Raw genomic sequence first — 20,000 nt, forward strand, 5'->3', positions numbered from 1 at the left:
TGGGGGAGGCATAAAGGAACGGGAAGAATCAGGAACGGATAGAGAATGATGGGAAGTAAGTAGAAGTAATGAAATAAGAAAAGAAAGAAAGATTGAGAGAGAATATGAAGGCGACAAACACACATACACACACACACACACACACACACACACACACACACACACACACACACACACACACACACACACACACACACACACACACACACATAAACACACACACAACAAACACACACACACATAACAAACACACAAACACAAACACATATAGAGAGAATCACACAGACACACAGACAGCCAGCCAGACAGACAGCCAGACACAGACAGCCAGACAGACACACAGACAGACAGCCAGACACAATCAGACAGACACAACAAGAATAGAAAACACCAGAACGACAAAGACAGACCCCGAGAACGCTTAACACGCTTCGGACGTGACAGCAGCTCCCAATGGAATAGAAAGTCGAGATAAACCATGAATTATATTAACTCCTGGGAAATCTTGAACCTTATAGGGAGCGCTGTTATTACATCTGTTATTATAATTAGTGTTTTTTTCTTGGGCTTGGAATAGAATGCGTGTTTTTTTTATGTCTTTATTATGATTGGTATTTTTTCATTCAGGATTTCTTTTTTATATGATTAACTGTCTGAATGAGGGAAGCGTTTTTGTGTGTGTGTGTGTGTGTGTGTGTGTGTGTGTGTGTGTGTGTGTGTGTGTGTATGGGGAGGTATTGTACGTAATAGCATAGTCAGGAAAACGGTGTTTATAAAGACTGATGTTTTTACGTGTAATTTGTAGATATAAAAGATATGCAGAGAGAGAGAGAGAGAGAGAGAGAGAGAGAGAGAGAGAGAGAGAGAGAGAGAGAGAGAGAGAGAGAGAGAGAGAGAGAGAGATATGGAGAGAGAGAGAGAAAGTGGGCCAAAAAGTATTAAGAAGTGGGAAGAAAGTGAAACATTGACAATAGACTATTTGTTAACTCGACTGAACGAGTATACCGTATTTTTTTTACCTATTACTTAATGGGAAAGAAATTAGTCATATTAATAGTAATATTGAATATATCTTAATACAACTAGAAAACAAAATAATTCAGCATATAATTTATAACTATGTAAAATAATAATTTCATATTGATAGATCAGCAAACCTAATATTTCCAGATATTGGTAATGTTCTTACTTATATTTCACTCAAACACCTGTACTAATTTTAACACCTGTACTAATTTTAAATCCGTTTGTTCCCTGAGAAATCTGTACCAAGAAAATCCAGGGGAAATCTGAAAGAAATATGATTCGTCAATTGCCAGTTTCCAACGCTCTATGACATTTACGTTCCAAATTGGGCCATTAAGATGATAATAGTAAATGGGTGTAACAAGCCTCTTTTGTACTGGAGTGTAATAGCGGTGAGAAAGCACTTTAATTAATGGGAATTTCTACCCTATTAAATTGTTCGGAATGCAGGGTGACTGATACATGATATCAAAGCGTGTTTTATACAGAAGGTCCTTAGATAGCTTTTTTTTTTTTTTTTTTTTTTCTTTTTTTTTTTACATTATGTTTAAAAGGTTGGTATGAATGAGAATTTATATATTCGTAATACAAGAGATGTATTTGACCGGTGTCGAATATATATATCTTCGTAAATGTATTTCTGACGAAGATCTATTCGAAACCGGTCAAATACATCTCTTGTATTGTAATGATATTCATTCTCATTCATACTTTTTTCTACATTTGTTAACAGGAATACGGTTCTTTCTATATTCCCTTTTGCGGGTTAAGATATCCACCAGGAAGGGAGTAAGTCGGTCGTTTTTTTGACATAGAGAGAAGTAGATAAATTAGGTCATGAAATGCAAGAGTAGGATATTTTGATAGGCTAGTCATCTTTGAGTAATCTGGTGACTTGAATAGTATGTGTATACATATAATATATCTATCTATCTATCTACCTAACTATCTATCTATCTATCTACCTATCTATCTATCTACCTATCTATCTATCTACCTATCTATCTATCTATCTATCTATCTATCTATCTATCTATCTATCTATCATAAGTAAACGTATGTATAAAAGGAATTGTGGGTAGCTTTCATGTTGTATGTTGATGTCTAGCACACTTATATGTTTCAAACATTAAACATTTCACTTTGTAGGGAACAACACACGATAACTAAGTGGATTTTACTTTCCTCGTATAGGCTGGTGTATTTGACGCACATATACTGTATATACTGTTTACTTCCTTGTGTTGTTTTTAATATATATTTTTCCTAAAGCTTTCATTCAAGAGGTTTCCACTTGATACCGAGGTCGTAATGAGAAAATCGAGCTCTTGTCTTAAGGTGCAAAGCCGAACACAACTCTATGAAACCCTAAATTGAGTCTTGCTATTGACTATTCCTTTCCTAGTGGAAGGTGGTTGTGTGGGGGAGCCCTGTCTGGTGGCTACTAGCTCTGGAGCAGGTGGTGTGTGTGTGTGTGTGTGTTTGTGTGTGTGTGTCTCTGTGTGTGTGTGTGATCCTTTTCTTCTCATGCTTTCAAATTCATTGTGCGTGTGTGTGTGTGTGTGTGTGTGTGTGTGTGTGTGTGTGTGTGTGTGTGTATGGGTCATCCGTCTCCTCTTCTCATGCTTTCAAATTCATTGTGTGTGTGTGTATGTAATGTGTATATATGTATGGGTTATCCTTCTGGAATCACTATTTCATTGCTTTTCTCATGCTTTCAAACTCATTCTGGGTCTTTCGTCACTGTCGTCTGATAATACACTCCTTATCCAAGCCTTTCTCGTTGGTTATAATCTTTTCGCCGAAACCATTCTCAAAAAACTCCGTAGACCTTCGATGTAAATAATATCCAAGCTCTTTCCAAGCCAAAAAAAAGACCTTTTTTATACTGAAATCTTGCAGAAATATCTTGCAGGGTGAAGATGCAGTCCTTTGGGAGAATATTCCTTCAGCTAAAATAACAATCACGTGTTTATATGATGGTGGCACGGCGTTTGTTTCATAAAGCCTTTAATTTGTCTATTCCAGTATCCTTGTTTCAGATCCACCAAACCATAGTTTATGTCCTAAATCTGTCTCTCTCTGGCCTAGTCTGTTCGTCTGAAATTTGTTTGGGGATTCGTGCAGAAAACAAGACTGGAATGATTATTTGCAATCATTTACGTATTATTTACAAGAGAACTGGCTGAGCTCTAAGTACATGGTGAAGTCTGGACTAAAAGGAATTGTTGTTTTAACTTCTTATTTGTAGGATTTTTCTTGTGTAGTTTTGGTTACGGTTTAAAATAATGATTCATATAGAAATTTATAGTAAACTTAGTTATACTATGATTTATGAAAATATATTTATATACTACTATATATACATATATATATATATATATATGTATACATATACATATATATCATATATGTATATAGATAGATAGATAGATAGATAGATAGATAGATAGATAGATAGATAGATAGATAGATAGATAGATAGATAGATAGATAGATAGATATAGATAGATAGATAGATTCATACGCAATACAGTTACAAATATATAGAAATATGCATATATATGCATGTTTACCAGTGCACATACACAAACATGTGATATATGTAAAACTCGAAATCTATTCATGAATGCTTTACACTCCTTCCATATTTGAAGTGAAAGGGATAAGGAGACAGATGCTATTGATTTCATTATCATATGTCTGTTCGCTTCGTTATGACAAGCTGATCGTGGTTTTGTATAATTTTACTATTTACGACCTTAACTGGAGAATTAATTTGATTAATTTTAAGTCAGGAACTCTTCGTTAAGGGATAAGACGGTACCTTATTTCTAAGAAATAATGGCTACTATGAAATGAAGACTACGTTTTGATGTGTTATGTTTACGTCTCTCGTCTGTGCTTTCTCTTCTTTCTCTATGTCATTTATGCATCGAAGATTATATGGGTTTGATCAGTTTTGACTTGAAAAATATCGAGCCTTATTCATTCATTAATTATTTTTGCTTGTTCACACATGATGAATAGGCATCGTCAACAATTTTGAAAGAAACAGCTGACGATCGCCCACTGATGCAGAAAGCGCGGGAAAATATGGCGGGAAAATTTGGCGTGACTTTGAATTTCCATATTTGTTCACCTATGTTTAGAAATTACTTTCCAAATGATGGATGTTTTGCATATTCGTTCGAAAGACGAGATGACGAGTCGCTCATCTTTTTTTATTGATAATTCAAGCGTGGAAAAGGTATAAACACAATCATATGTAATTTATAGTTTCTTTTGCGGATCAGCGCTCAGGCCTAAATGTCAACAAACCCAACCATTCTTTTGCAATTACCTGACAACCCATTACACTAAAGAAATAAAAAATATGTATATCTTTTTCATCTACTTTTAAGCTACTTTCCACCCCAAATATTATAAATATTTTATTTATTTATTTATTTGTTTATTTTTTTTACTATAAAGTACACCATTCACACTTGAATGAACAGCAATTTCCGAGACAAAAATCCGAGCTTGGTGTTTCGAATCAGTGAATCTCTGAACTCGCAAATTATTTCCCGCAAATTTGGACAAGAAAAGACAAAACTCTGCAGAATGTTCGTAAAATGAAGACTTTTACGTATGCATTAACGTATTTTTTAGACTAGATGCTCAGCGATTTTGTGGAAGAAGCGTAAAATAAGCGAATATTTCGTTGGATATAAATGGAATAGAAGGGAATTTTTTCAGTTTGCTAAATTGTATATTTTTATTGTATTTATTTATGTATTTATATATATTTTTACATTAGCTATGCACTTGTAACACAGTGTTTGTCCCTTTCTCTCTTTTTTAGACTGAAGGGAGAAAATAAAAAATCGGTTAAATTTTAAAGATTAAGATAAACAAAAAACAACAAAGGGGACCTCGAAGTATAAATAAAATGAAATGAAATAAAAATAAATAAACAAATAAAAAAATAAATAAGATAAATAAATAGATAAATTACTAAACATTTTTTTCTTTTTCTCACACAGGTCAATGCAGCTTCCGGTGGCATTAGCGTAATATGGTAAGTACTTGAATACGTAAACGACTAATTTCTCTTTTCGTCACATAAAGGACACGGTTTCTTTTCATGTCATTCTAAGATAAGCATAATATTTGAACATTTGTTGATTCAATTTAATTTGTTCATCTGAAATAGGGTTTTGTTCATATGAATTTATTATGTAATATAATTAGCAATAGAAACTGTTTTTAAGTAACTGCTGAATAAGATATTGAAGAATTTACATGAATTTTACCTCTTTTAAATTGTTAATCTGAATTGTTCTTATGAATTTGTAATGTAATATCATTTGTAATAGAAACTGTTCTTAAGTAACCACTAAATGAAAAAAAAAGAAAATGTATTGAAGAATCTACATCAGTCTTACCTCCGCTTGGATATGTTATATTTATTAATTTGTTATGTAATATAATTAGTGATAGAAACTTCTTAAGTAACCACTAAATGAAAAAAAATGTATTGAAGAATCTACATCAGTCTTACCTCCGCTTGGATATGTTATATTTATTAATTTGTTATATAATGTAGTTTGTATTAGAAACTGTTTTTTAAGTAACCAATGAATAAAAAAATATGTATTGAAGAATATACATGAAGCTTACCTCCGCTTGGATGTGTTATATTTATTAATATGTTATGCAATATAATTAGTGATGGAAACTGTTTCTTAAGTAACCACTAGATTTGAAAAAAATGATAATAATGTATTGAAGAATCTACGTGAAGCTTATCTCCGCTTAGATATGTTACATTTATTAATTTGTTATGTAATAGAATTAGGGATAGAAACTGTTCTTAAGTAACCACTGAATAAAAAATAAAAATGTATTGAAGAAACTTACCTTTTCTCGCCTCTTCCAGATTGGTCGGGTGTCGGCCATGCTCCACCATGTGGCGGCGGCTTCACTTCTCCTCCTGGCAACCCCGGGCTTCGGAAACCTCAGTCCCCAGCCCCTTCCGAGCCCCGTGAACCCCCCCTCCCCTCCCCTCTCCCCCTCCTCCCTCTCCCCAGACCCTCATGACCTGATCCCCTCCCTGTCACGTGACCAGCTGCCCGCCCCGCTGCATGACCCCAGCGAGCCGGCGGAGAACTTCCTTCGCAGTCTCCGTCCTTCTCGAGCCGAGGACCCCCCGTCGGCCCCCCCGTCGGCCCCGCGCACCGAAGACCCGATCTTTGAGGACACGGAGCCGCCCCCGACCTCCGGCCCCGAGGACACGCCCCTCCCGCCCTTCGTCCCGTCCCCCGTCGACCCCTACCAGCCCCTGCCGGCCGTCCTCCCCCACCTCGGCGTCGGGGAGAGCGCCAACCTCCCCCACCTCGCCGTCGGGGAGAGCGCCAACCTCCTCCCCCCCCACCTCGGCGTCGGGGAGAGCGCCAACCTCCCCCCCCACCTCGGCGTCGGGGAGGGCGCGACGGGCCCCCCCACCAACGCCCTCACCCCGTTCCTCCAGCTCGCCAACGCCACCGGGGGGATCTCCATCACGGAACTCCCCGAGCACAACGCCACCCTCTCCCACGAGGAGTTCAATAGCATCCTGACGCGGTAGGTCGTCCTTACTCCCCCTCTGTGTGGATGGGGAGTGAGGATCTAGGGGACGACTGTAGGTAACCAAAGACCCTTAATTCTCTAATTCAGTAACTTACTTAACCACATGGAGACACGTGTAGAAATCACTCACAGACTCTTGCTGATTAACATAGGTCAGAAATAAACTACTAGAGCGACAGCTGATTAACATTAGTCAGAATTAAATTGTTAGAGCGACAGATTGGAGAAAGATACAAGAACAAGAACTTACAACTGAAATTTATACTGAATCGGATGTGTTGTTTGCATGCATGTGTGTATGTGATGTCCATTTAAGTGCATTATCTCAAACAGAATTATGACGGACTCGACCTTACAGGCAGCGGCAGGAGGAGGGGGAGGCTGTCAATGTTACAGTCACCCTTATGACCCTTAACTGACCCTTAGCGCGTCACGACAGGGCCATGACGTAGGCTGACGCGGGAGACAACCTTGATTCGTGGGCGGCGGCGTCCGTCCTCGTTTCCGATTCGCTAAAAAAAAAAAAAAAATCCAGGATTTTTGTTCTCCTGGGTCGACCTTTGACGACTGTATCCCCGACTGATTTACCATTTTAATTTCCTTTGACGTGGGGGTGTTATCAGTCAGTGATAAGGACGGGTTTAGCAATGGTTTTACTTGGTTTTTGTACTTAGTCTAACTGTGAAGCAAATAACATAGTAACTCCTGAAAAGCAGATAATACATTTTCTGTGATACTGGAACCCAGCGCAGTGCGATTCTCGCATTTTTTGGGACTAACTATTTAATTTCCATGATATATTTTTCTTGGAAGTTCATTTACTATTTTGGCTTAGACACTTTATGTAAGTTAGTGTTCCTAAGTATATATATGGTCGAGACAATTACTTTCTCTTGATCTGAAATATCTTTAACACCAGGAAAAAAGAAAGAAAAATAAAACTGTAATAGTAAACACATGCATTTCCTGATAGACTGTGTGTACTTTTTATTGCCAGTCAGTTACAGTCTAAAATACATCAACCGTATCTCAACACCCCTAAGCATAAATCTTTTCTAAAACAAAATCAATAAAAAAGATCAATTCATAAAACGAGAGAGATGCGTGTACTTTTTTATTGCCACTCAATTTCCAGTCTAAAATGCATCAACCGCATCTCAAAATCCCCACCCAAAGCATAAATCTTTTTAAAAACAAACCAATAAAAAAAACTATCCATTGAAACTTTACAATAGAACCCCGTAAAAAAGATCAATCCATAAAAATCTTACAATTGAACCCCGTAAAAAAAATCAATCCATAAAAAAAATCTTGCAATTGAACCCCGTAAAAAAAATCAATCCATAAAAATTCTTGCGATAGAACCCCGTAGAGCACGAGAGCCGGTAGCCCTAGTCTCCCGGAGAGCTCGTCCGAGAGAGCGCGTAGAGCTTAATGTCTCCCTCCTGGTAGGTTCAGCCTGGACGCCCTCCAAGCCACACAGATCGCCGAGCGCCTGGGCATCAGCGGCTCGGGCGTCGCGGCGCTGGAGCAGCACCTCATGCTCGGAGGGAACCTGGAGGGCCCTGGAGGAGCAGGCGACCGGCCCCACGCCCTCCCGCTCGACCGCAACCCCAGGACGACGCCCCAGCGGAGGAGGGACGGCAGTGAGTAGAGAGAGAAGCTGTGTATTTGGGGGGGGGGGGGGGGTTAATACGTGATTTTTTAAGGGGAGACTGATTTCCATGGGAAGGTTGGATTGTCTATCAAAAACTATTATTTGTTGTTTAATAAAAGTGGATTGTCTATCAAGAACTATTATTTGTTGTTTAATAAAAGTGGATTGTCTATCAAAAACTATTATTTGTTGTTTGATAAAAATGGATTCTCTATCAAAAACTATCGTTTGTTGTTTAATAAAAGTGGATTCTCTATCAAAAACTATTATTTGTTGTTTGATAAAAGTGGATTCTCTATCAAAAACTATCGTTTGTTGTTGAATAAAAGTGGATTCTCTATCAAAAACTATTATTTGTTCTTTAATAAAAGTGGATTGTCTACGCCACGGTTCGTAAGGCCTAACTCACACCCTCGTCCCTTCAGACGGCTTGTCGAGGGCCACCAAGAGGCTGTTCCTCGGCGACCAGTCCCTCTGCTACAGCGGAAGTTGCGAGTTCTTCCTCTTCTGCTGGCTCGGCGGCGGCCTGATCGACGGCGGCTGCGGGGGCTTCCTCTTCGCCTGCTGCTCGAGGCCCAACAACCGGGGGCAGCGCGGCCACGAGTCCTACCGGGACGACAAGACGGGCTTCGTCCCCATCGACTACGGCCCCATCAGGAACGACAGAGGTGGCGTCTGCGGGGCGGGTTTTTTGTTGGCTCGTGTGGAGACAGACACACACACACACACACACACACACACACACACACACACACACACACACACACACACACACACACACACACACACACACACACACACACACACACACACACACACACACACACACACACACACACACACACACACGCACACGCACATACACATATATATTTTCAAAATTGATCTTATTTTTTATTTATTTATTATTATTATTATTATTATTATTATTATTTTTGTGGGTGGAGGGGTGTCTAAGCTTTAATATCTTGGGGAATTAAGAAATGACATTATAAGTTTTTTTTTTTTTTTTTTTTTTTTTTTTTTTTTTTTTTTTTTGTTAACACGCCCTTTACTCTTCCAGACTGCGGACTTAGTGCCAGCAGCCGTTTGTCCGCCCAGAGAAGGATCGTCGGAGGCACTGAAGCAGGGTTCGGCTCCTTCCCTTGGACGGTGAGAGAAACACGACGAAACTTAGTGCATATTGAAGAAAAAAAAAGAATAAATAAACAGAAATAAATTAAAAAATAAATGAATAGACAGAAATAAATTAAAAAATAAATTAGTAAACAGAAATAGATTAAAAATAAATGTATAAACAAATACATTTAAAAAATAAATGAATAAACAGAAATAAATTGAAAAATAAATGAATAAACAGGAATAAATGAAAAAATAAATCAATAAACAGAAATAAATTTAAAAATAAATCAATAAACAGAAATAAATAAAAAACTAAATTAATAGATAGAAATAAATCAATGGCATATATTTTCCTCCACTTGGAATACAGCAAACGGAACACGATTTTTTTTCGTCACGTTAGAAAGTTGAGTAAAAAAAATAATATAACCCCATATTTATTTGATCCCAGGCTTATATCAGAATTGGATCCAGTCGATGTGGTGGCTCCCTTATCAACCAGTATCACGTGGTCACTGCTGGACACTGTGTAGCGAGGTCAGTACTTGACATGTGTTGAAAGACAGATAGGATCAAAATCTCTTTAATTTTGAAAGACAGATAAGATCTAAATCTATCTAAATCTCTTTAATTTTGAAAGGAATATGGTCATGAATGAATATTTTTGGATTTTTTTTTGTGTTCTTTAGAATCTGAAGTTTGCAAAATGTGATAATGTAATACCTGGTTTTATATATGGAGTAGAATTTAAAAGATATCTGTTAGCGTCTATGCAACAGATTATATTTATCTTTAGAGGCAGATGTTGATGCTAAAATATGTGAACCAGAATGTAATGCAAGTAATTAGTATATATTAGCTGTAATTTAATCTATTAGATACATAATTGCTAATACTAGTTAGTGGCAGTTTTACTTATGTAACACTAATGCTAAAGAAACCTTCATCATTATTATTTTTATTATTATTGCCGTTATTATCATCATTATTACCATTATAATTACCATTGTTATTATCATCATTTTTATCATTATTAACAAGACAGTCAACATTATCAGTATCATCATTCTCATTCTTATTTCTACATATTTCTATTCTTATTCTTATTAACATCCTCATTCATGTGTTTATTACTATCATTATCATCACTGATACCATCATCACCATCGTCATTATCATTGATATCATCACCACCATCGTTATTATCATGGATATCATAATCACCATCGTTATTATCATTGATATCATCACCACCATCGTTATTATCATTATTATCCCTATTAGTAAGGCCTTTTTTTTTTTTTTTTAGGGCGCGAGCACATCAGATCCGAGTGACTCTTGGAGACTACATCCTCAACTCCGACAAGGAGCACTTCAACCCTCGAATCTACGGGGCCTCGGAAATTAAGGTGAGGGCGAGGCTGAGGTTGTAGGGAGCGTGTTGTGCGGTTGTAGTGTGTTGTGCGGGTTGTAGAGAGCGTGTTGTGTGGGTTGTAGAGAGCTTGTGAGGTTGTAGAGAGTGTTGTGAGGTTGTAGTGTTGTGAGGTTGTAGAGAGCGTGTTGTGTTTTCGGGTTATCTCCTGGGTGGAGGAATCTACGTGTTTGTTTGTGTGTTTGTGAGTATGAGGTTGCGTCCACACCTGTGACAAAACACGGTGGTAACATGAAGACTGACAAGTTTGGTAACAAGTTGTCAAGTCGTTGAGGAACATTGTAATTGACATGTTGGCAGTCCTGGTGTGGACGAGGTGATGCCAGAGACCTCACGCCAACCAACAGACCAACAGAAAGTGGACAGTTTCACCAAGTCGACTCTTATTACCGACATGTCACTCATTGTAACAGACATGTTCTCATACATATCAGGAGATTTGTATCCGAATATCTCCTGTTGTGTCTCCCACAATGTGTCCAATTTGTCTCCAAGCAACATGTCATTGGTTTAAACACACAACTAAAGGTTTAAATGTGTCTCTTGTGACTTCATATTACATAGTTGTGTTTATCAGTGAATGTATGTATACGTTTATGTGTGAATAATGGATTTGTAATAGAGAAATGGCAATTATTTTTGTCTTAATGGGTATATATTATGTGAATATTTGTATAGAATAATGCACATGTAGGCCTATCTTTATATTTACTAGTATATCCCTGAAGAAATAATATATCAACAAACAAAATTAAACAGAATGTCGGCCTATGTTTATATTTACTCTTATAACCCCCAAGAAATAACATACCAATAAACATTATAAATGTTTATATTCACTCATATATCCCTGAAAAAAATAATATACCAATAAACATTATAACATATTGCCCCCCCCCCCCCCCCACAGGTCCATCCGAACTTCAAATTCACGCCCCAAGCCGACCGGTTCGACGTGGCCGTGATCACCCTGGACGCCCCCGTGGCCTACGAACCGCACATCCAGCCCATCTGCCTGCCGGAGAAAGGGACCGACTGGCTGGGGAGCATCGCGTGGGCTGCCGGATGGGGCGCGCTGCAGGCCGGTACGTTGTATATACACACACAGACACACACACACACACACACACACACACACACACACACACGCACACACACACACACACACACACACACATATATATATATATATATATATATATATATATATATATATATATATATATATATATATATATATATATATATATATAAACGCAGAGCAAATAGGGAATACATGAAAAGCGAGAAATCCTTACTTTTTCCTTCCTTTCTTCTTCTTCAACTTGTTCTTGTACTTTTTATCGTCTTTCTTCTTCCAAATACAAGTCCTAATCTTACCCATCTCTGTGCTGGCGTAGCGGTAAGGTGCTGGTCTAGCAATCTTGCGGACCTGCGTTCGATCCCCCGCCCGGCCAGTGAGTGGTAACCCCGGCCACTCCTTGCACACAGGGGGAGATTTGAAAGCAAAATAAAAACTATGTCATAGCAAAGATTATCCACTGTAACAAATGGAATTAGAACTAAATCTTGAATCTTAATCTTTTGGTGGAATTCAAACTAAATCTTAAATCTTAATCTTTTGACGGAATTCAAACCAAATCTTGAATCTTAATCTTTTGAAGGAATTCAAACCAAACCTTAAATCTTAAATCTTAAATCTCCCCCCCTCCCGCCAGGCTCGAAGCTCCGGCCGAAGACGCTGCAGGTGGTGGACGTGCCCATCCTGGACTCCCGCCTGTGCGAGGACTGGCACCGGCAGAGGGGCATCAACGTCATCATCCACGACGAAATGATGTGTGCTGGGTGAGTGAGGGGGGCTTGGTGAACCGTGATGTTATTTTATTTATTTTTAGTTTCTATTATTCATTTATCTATTAATTATTATTGTTATTATTTCTGGTATTATTATTATTATTTCTGGTATTATTATTATTATTATTTCTGTTATCATCATTATTATTTCTGTTATTATTATTATTATTTCTGGTATTATTATTATTATTTCTGTCATTATTATCATGATTATTTTTGTTTTTATTATTATTATTGTTATTGTTATTATCATCATTATAATTATTATTTTTTTTTTTTATGCGCATTTGAACGTCTAGAAATTTTATCTGTTTTCTCTGTATTTTTTATGGTCACTTAGCACATGTTTACAGTTATTTTCTTGTTTTTCTCTTGTAACTATCGTTTTCAATTCGTCGTATAATTATAATAATAATAATAGTAATAACGATAATAATAATAATAATGATAATGATAAAAAATATCATTGTTAAGATCATTATTATATTACTATTAATAAAGTTAATAATGATATTGATAATTGTTATTATTATTGTTATTGTTATCATTATCGATATAATCATTATCATTATCATCATGATTATCATTATCATCATGATTATCATTATCATCATCATGATTATCATTATCATCATGATTATCATTATCATTATCATCATGATTATCATTATCATTATCATCATGATTATCATTATCATCATCATGATTATCATTATCATTATCATCATGATTATCATTATCATCATGATTATCATTTTCATCTACGTCATTACCCTCATCATCACGCCCTCAAAACTCCCATCTTCTTCCCCCCTATCCTAAACCGCCCAAAATGTCCTCCCAAATCTCCTAACGGCCTTTCCTCCTCCTCCTCCTCCTCCCAGGTACAACCAGGGCGGCAAAGACTCGTGTCAGGGCGATTCTGGTGGTCCCCTGATGATCCAGGACGGCGGGCGCTGGTACCTGGCTGGTATCGTGTCCGCCGGGTACTCGTGCGCCCAGTCCAAGCAGCCAGGTATGGGTATGGAGTGGTGTGTGTGTGTTGGTGGGATGGGAGGGGTGGGGGTGGGTGGGGGTGGGGGGGGATGTGGGTGGGTGGGGTGGGGGGTGGGGTGGGTGAGTGGGGTGTGTGGGGTTGTGTGTGTGGGAGGGGTGGGGTTTTGTGTGTGTGTGTGTGTGTGTGTGTGTGTGTGTGTGTGTGTGTGTGTGTGTGTGTGTGTTTAGGGGGTTGCGGGATAACTGTTTTTATCTTTTTGTTTGAATATATATATATATTTTTTAAATTGCAGGTTTGGGTTGTGTTAATTCCTATTGAAATTTTGATTTGAATTACTTCCAAGAACGAGTATTCTGAATGTGCTTAGTGTATTGAAAAGGAATTGTTTCTCTCTTGCAATTATTAGTTGAGAATTTTGTGTGTGGAAAATCTGATAGTCTTCTCCAGTAAATATATATCTTACTTTGCTACACATACACTGATAATATCTTATCAAACGAGTTAATCATGCAAATTAAAGTAATTTCTGAGTGCCAATCTTCGTTACTTTTCATAAATATGGCCGGTTATGAATTCCAATATATTCACGCTAGCATTAATATCGAAGGAACGAAATAGTAATTATCTTTTCTCTCTACAGGAATATACCACAAAGTATCCTACACGTCTGACTGGATATCCTACGCCGCGAGAAGCTGAGAGATGTAGGATATCCAAAATAGTCCTACTTAACGAGGTCTTATCTCTGGCTTCCTTGGGTCCTAACCTGGGGACAGTTAGGGGTCTTGTGTATAAAGCTCGCTCACCCTAGTATGTGTTAATCCTTACGTGGCGATACTACTCAAAAAAAGAAAGAAAGAAAGAAAGAAAAGAATAGAAAAGAAATATATTTTTTGAGTTCATAGTGAAAGACTTGTCATTTAAATTTTTGAAAATTTAGATGGAAGTTTCTGTCATGTATCATTTTTGAGGGAAAACAGTAGCATTATGAAATAAAGAAAACAAAACAAAAAAGAAAAGAAAATCAGTGAATGATCATATGATTATGATGATATATTAAGGTCAGATAACAATTTTTTGGGTAGTGACGTCACAGATATGAAAACCTTTCAGTCAGGGAGCGTCTTTGTGATGACGTCATCAAGATGGAGCCCACCTTCCCTGTGATACCACCTCATTAATTTAATGTAAAAAATGGCGTTATTCTGATTAGCGTAGTTTGAAAAAAATCAATATTATTAGGTATCGAATCCCATTTTTAGGAAAATATCCATCCGGTTTCATAATTTTTTGAGTGGTCGTGGATTTACAATTAAAAAAAAAACTTGATTCGTTAGATTCTGTTTTTGAGAGAGAATGGAAAAGTAATATAGTTTATACAATTTTAGATGCAGTATTATGGACGAAACAATGAAAAGCCACATCCTAAATCTGTTAAATCGATGTAGGTTAGGATTTCTCAGCCACCGAACCCGCGACCTGCAACGGACCTACTCAGGGGGATTTATCATCTTTTGTCACTTACATTTATAGCTCAGACTTTGGCGTCGATCTTCCTTATGTCTTCTGTTCCATATTAGCTTGCCAAAGAAGTGAGGAAGATGGTGTTCCAAAAAAGAAAATTCGTTTAAGGAAATCACAGAACAGAATATAAATTGATTTCTAATTTTGTCTTCTGGATTTCTAGTCGGGGAAACCATAGAAAATGGACTGGATTCCAATTTTCTTTTTAAGCAGTAACTATTTTTGTTTTGTTTTGCGTGTTGATTGTGACAGAATCCACGCCGTTGACTTATGGGGCCGCTGGCAGCTCCATTTAATTGTTTTAGTAGATTATTAGCAAGTAACTTATCTATTGCAGTATATAATAAATACACATGATTTTTTTCCTCGTGAAAAAAACAGGTGAGGAAAATAATAAAAAACAACCGTGTCAAAGGTATGTGTTGTATTGTATATTATTATTATTTTTAGGTATGGCAACAGCATACACAATAGCTCACATCTATGTTTACAATGTGTATTGTTTTTAGTGGAAGACTCGCATACATAAACATGGCCGACCGTTATGGCGGGAAATTTACTCGAATTAACCCTCTCTCACATATCGTTATTTAATTTCAATCATTTTCGTCTTTTACTCTCTGGTGAAATAAACAGTTTTTTTTCTATAATGTTATTTTTCTCTTCTCAGTCTTTATCACTACGATCTCTGTCAGCTGTTTCTTTATGCAATCTTCCATCTTTTTATTTGGTTTAATCTATGTACTGTTTTGTTTTTGTTGTCTCCGCGGGCTGGTTCCGCAATGTATACTTTATTGTATATGATGTGTATATACAATATATTTTTAATTACTGAAAAGATTTTTTAAAAAACACTTACCTTGTTTTTCTACCCAACATGGCCTTTATGTGAAATATTACTTCTGCATTTTTATCACATTCTAGATTTCCCATCTAACTTGTGTGTGTGTGTGTGTGTGTGTGTGTGTGTGTGTGTGTTTGTGTGTGTGTGTGTGTTTGTGTGTGTGTGTGTGTGTGTGTGTGTGTGTGTGTGTGTGTTTGCGTGTGTGTGTGTGTGTGTGTGTGTGTGTGTGTGTGTGTGTGTGTGTGTGTGTGTGTGTGTGTGTTTGTGTGTGTGTGTGCGTGGGTTTGTGTGTGTGTGTGTGTGTGTGTGTGTGTTTGCGTGTGTGTGTGCGTGGGTTTGTGTGTGTGTGTGTGTGTGTGTGTGTTTGCGTGTGTGTGTGCGTGGGTTTGTGTGTGTGTGTGTGTGTGTGTGTTTGTGTTTGTGTGTGTGTGTGTGTGTGTGTGTGTGTGTGTGTGTGTGTGTGTATGTGTGTGTGTGTGTTTGTGTGTGTGTGTGTGTGTGTGTGTGTGTGTGTGTGTGTGTGTGTGTTTGTGTGTTTGTGTTTGTGTGTTTGTGTGTTTGTGTGTGTGTGTGTGTGTGTGTGTGTGTGTGTGTGTGTGTGTGTGTGTATGTGTGTATTTACATCAGCAGGGAATAGCATATTTCTAGAAACATATTTTAATAAACATACGAGTTCTAAACCCCTTTCCTATCTTTAATTAAACAGAATCATAATAATGATAATAAAAATGATGATGCTGATGATATTAAGAGAGAAATCAATGATCGAAAAAGAAAAATTTATAATACTCATTTGAGGATTTAAGTAAACAACTGGATGTCCGTGAGAAAGAAAAATACAAATTATATTCACATTTTTCATACACAAGCAATGAATCTACTTGTTTCATAAGTAAATAGATATATTGATTATTTATTAAGCAATTAGTTTTATAGTTAGGGTCTCTAATAGATAATGTATGTACAGGTCACTGGGAGAGCAAAAAAATATAATTGTATGTGAATTTATTTGTCTATCAGTTCATTGAAAAATCATCATAATAAAGAAAGAGTGGGTGATATACCATGATCATTATTAATGTAAAAAATGATTAACCTTATGAATCTCTGTAATTTAGACCACGAATATTAATGACACAAGAGAGAATAAAGAAAAAAAGGATAAAAAACAATAATGACACAAGGATTTTTTTTTTTTTTTTTTTTTTTGTAAACATATAAGTATAGAGTTGGAACAAATGGCTAATTCCTTTTTTATCCCGCACGTGGTTCCCTGAATACATAAGTGTTCGCGCATTGAACTAAGCAAGAGATACATGTTGAGCAACTGAATGCGTCTCGTTTTAACTTTATGCAGTTCCCCCTGTTCGCTATTTGTAATGCCTTTTCCATTTGTTGAAATTCTAAGGTCACTTTACACTAGGATACACATAGGATTATTTTTTCTGAGCGTGTGGTGGTTCTAGAAGAAAATTAAATAACCCAGTCTTTCAGTTTAATTTACGTTCTTCTGAAGGATTTGCATGAAAAAAAAAAACTCAGGAAATGCGGTATTTCCCCAAATGACATAAATAAACCATTAAAACTATTATAAACGATTATTTTTGTCCACTTAAGTTTCCATGCAGGAGTTAAAAGAAGCAAGATTTTAGCTTATTTATTGTTCGTCTGTCTTCAGTTGTAACTGCAACCCCCCCCCCCGCCCCCTTTGTCTAACCTGCTCTGTCTGCCATTAATGTGTACAGTTAATATGTCAATTGGCCTAATATATGACCTACTTTACATTAGTTTTCTGTGTTATTTATAGAAGTTACGTCCAGGAAGACGAGGTTTTCAGATCACAATGACATGAAGGAGGTTTCGAAGCCAGAGGAACAGAAGCATCGTTGGAAACTTATTGAATTGTAGGACTATGCTGGTGACTAATGAAAACTATTAATATACTCTTGTTAATACTTCTGGTCGGTATAGATACGAGCAGAGATTGATAATGAAAGATATAATCTATGCCCGACAAAATATGTAAATCGTCAAGAGAATTTCGTTCTTTCTGTCGGTCATATTCGCAGTTTGTTTACAATTGTGACGTCATAAAACTGTAACAAGCTCTGGAAGAAATTTGAAAATGTTTGAATTAGTTACGAAGCCAAATCATGATATTTGATCAAGATGTTCTGTCAAAAGTGTGAATGAACAAGGATTTTTTTTCATGAAACATTTTCGAAAAAGCATTGTTCTTCATACGGCTGTGTCCGCTAACCTTAATTTAACTTGTGCCGTTCACTGATGTGTCGTCGAGTTAATATGTCCATTGGCCTACATAAAGTACGTTCGGTAAGATGAGAAGTTTTCAAATCATATTAAAGTGAAGCAAGTTTCGAAGCCAGAACGACAGAAACATTGTTGGAAGCTTATATTGAAAGACTGTGCTGGTGTAAGTTGGCAAAAATTACAGTCTTAACATCCACTGTGTGTGTGTATGTGTCAGGGGCGGCGCTAGAAAACTTTTTTTAGGGGGTGTCGGGAGCAAGATTACCGAGTAACATTTTAAAAATTAACTCCACACTTCATACTTTTTAATAATATCTTGTTTCGAAAAGGACCGAATTGGAATGAAAATGAAAACTTCGAGAGTTACAAACCATGATCATTGATTTCTTAAATTATGCCGACCACCAAGTTTGCCGAGTAAACTGTATTTTTTTTCCAGTCTGCCGAGTGAAATGACGATTTGTGACCTTTGGGGGGAGGGGGGGGGGGGGATGTCGCACCCACACTCCCCGTGGCTAACAGTATCTGGCGTGAAGCTTAGAAATAGGGGGAGGACAGGAGTTGGCCATCTAAGAAAAAATGAAATGGCGTTACTGAATCAAAGAGAGATTGATATAATACAACACACACACACATATAATGATTAATGGCTAACGGTTAAAACAAATAAATTTTAGACACCAAGGTCATATATCACTAAATATCAATAAATTACTGTATATATACATACATATACATACACACATATATATCTATATACAAACATCAAATATCTACACATCAGTGTGAGTGTCTGTGCATGTCTGCGCGCGCACACCACCCACACGCACGCACACGCACACATATACACATATATATGTATATATATATGAATATTCATTCATGTATTCACCCATGTGCGTATATGTTTAGATATATGTTTTGTATATATGCTTACGCTTAATAGCATATATATTTAAAAAAATGAAATAGCATATATGTAAATATAGTCAGGGAAGTCCAGAGATACAGTAGACAGAATGATTGAACGTAAAGGTTTGACCTCAACTCCACAGATGTGCGTGTAAATAGCACAGGTAATTGCAGGTGAAGCGCTAACGATTAAGAATATTCATCAGGTGAAAGTGGACACGGAACAGATGTTAATATACGAAAATGTCAATTTATTATCTACCCAATTTGAAAATTATCACCGAATATTATAAACGGGATTTAGGGAATGCACATCCGAAATAAGTTTAGGCTCGTGGACTCTTTTTCGTTGGGTTGCCGTGACGTCACACCAACGGGCGCAAGCGGACTAATCAAGCCATGCAGGTGTGATTTTTCACAGGTGTCAGCGTCGTCATATACAGGTGTCACGTGAAGCAAAAGCCGACCACAGTCTTACCTTTCGTTCATGACTTGATTTAGGTCCGGCGCCACATTCAGGTCGGGATATCTCGCGCGGAAGCAAAATAACGAAAGAAAAAGATGAGAATATTAGACAGGAAAATGAGTCAATAGTGATGTGAAGAACTTTGTATGAAGAAGAATTTACTGAGGTGATGCGAAGTGAAAAAAAAAGAGTTTGCGACGAAATTTAATTCTTGTGAAAGTGTGATGGCAGTTTTATGAACACATTTCGCAAGATTGAATAAGCTGATGATGTTGCGAACTC

General features: G+C 37.1%; 2 protein-coding genes across 4 annotated transcripts in view; one reads left to right on the forward strand and one right to left on the reverse strand.

The window, feature by feature from the left end:
- The window catches only part of LOC113809548 (uncharacterized), a 128,323-nt gene extending 113,752 nt beyond the window's left edge, over positions 1-14,571 (forward strand). For both annotated transcript variants that reach the window (XM_070123106.1, XM_070123107.1), the window contains exons 3-13: positions 5,055-5,089; positions 5,951-6,633; positions 8,092-8,285; positions 8,722-8,964; positions 9,360-9,448; positions 9,870-9,955; positions 10,728-10,827; positions 11,761-11,935; positions 12,569-12,695; positions 13,589-13,719; positions 14,342-14,571. In XM_070123106.1, the coding sequence (XP_069979207.1) occupies positions 5,087-5,089; positions 5,951-6,633; positions 8,092-8,285; positions 8,722-8,964; positions 9,360-9,448; positions 9,870-9,955; positions 10,728-10,827; positions 11,761-11,935; positions 12,569-12,695; positions 13,589-13,719; positions 14,342-14,400 (1,890 nt within the window). In that variant the 5' untranslated portion in view covers positions 5,055-5,086 and the 3' untranslated portion in view covers positions 14,401-14,571. The remainder of the gene's footprint in view (positions 1-5,054; positions 5,090-5,950; positions 6,634-8,091; positions 8,286-8,721; positions 8,965-9,359; positions 9,449-9,869; positions 9,956-10,727; positions 10,828-11,760; positions 11,936-12,568; positions 12,696-13,588; positions 13,720-14,341) is intronic.
- LOC113811920 (epidermal growth factor receptor kinase substrate 8) overlaps positions 1-20,000 on the reverse strand; it is a 533,483-nt gene that overhangs the window by 506,174 nt on the left and 7,309 nt on the right. The window lies entirely within an intron of this gene.

This window comes from Penaeus vannamei, chromosome 6 (genome assembly GCF_042767895.1).
Source record: "Penaeus vannamei isolate JL-2024 chromosome 6, ASM4276789v1, whole genome shotgun sequence".
NCBI classification, from domain to species: domain Eukaryota; kingdom Metazoa; phylum Arthropoda; class Malacostraca; order Decapoda; family Penaeidae; genus Penaeus; species Penaeus vannamei.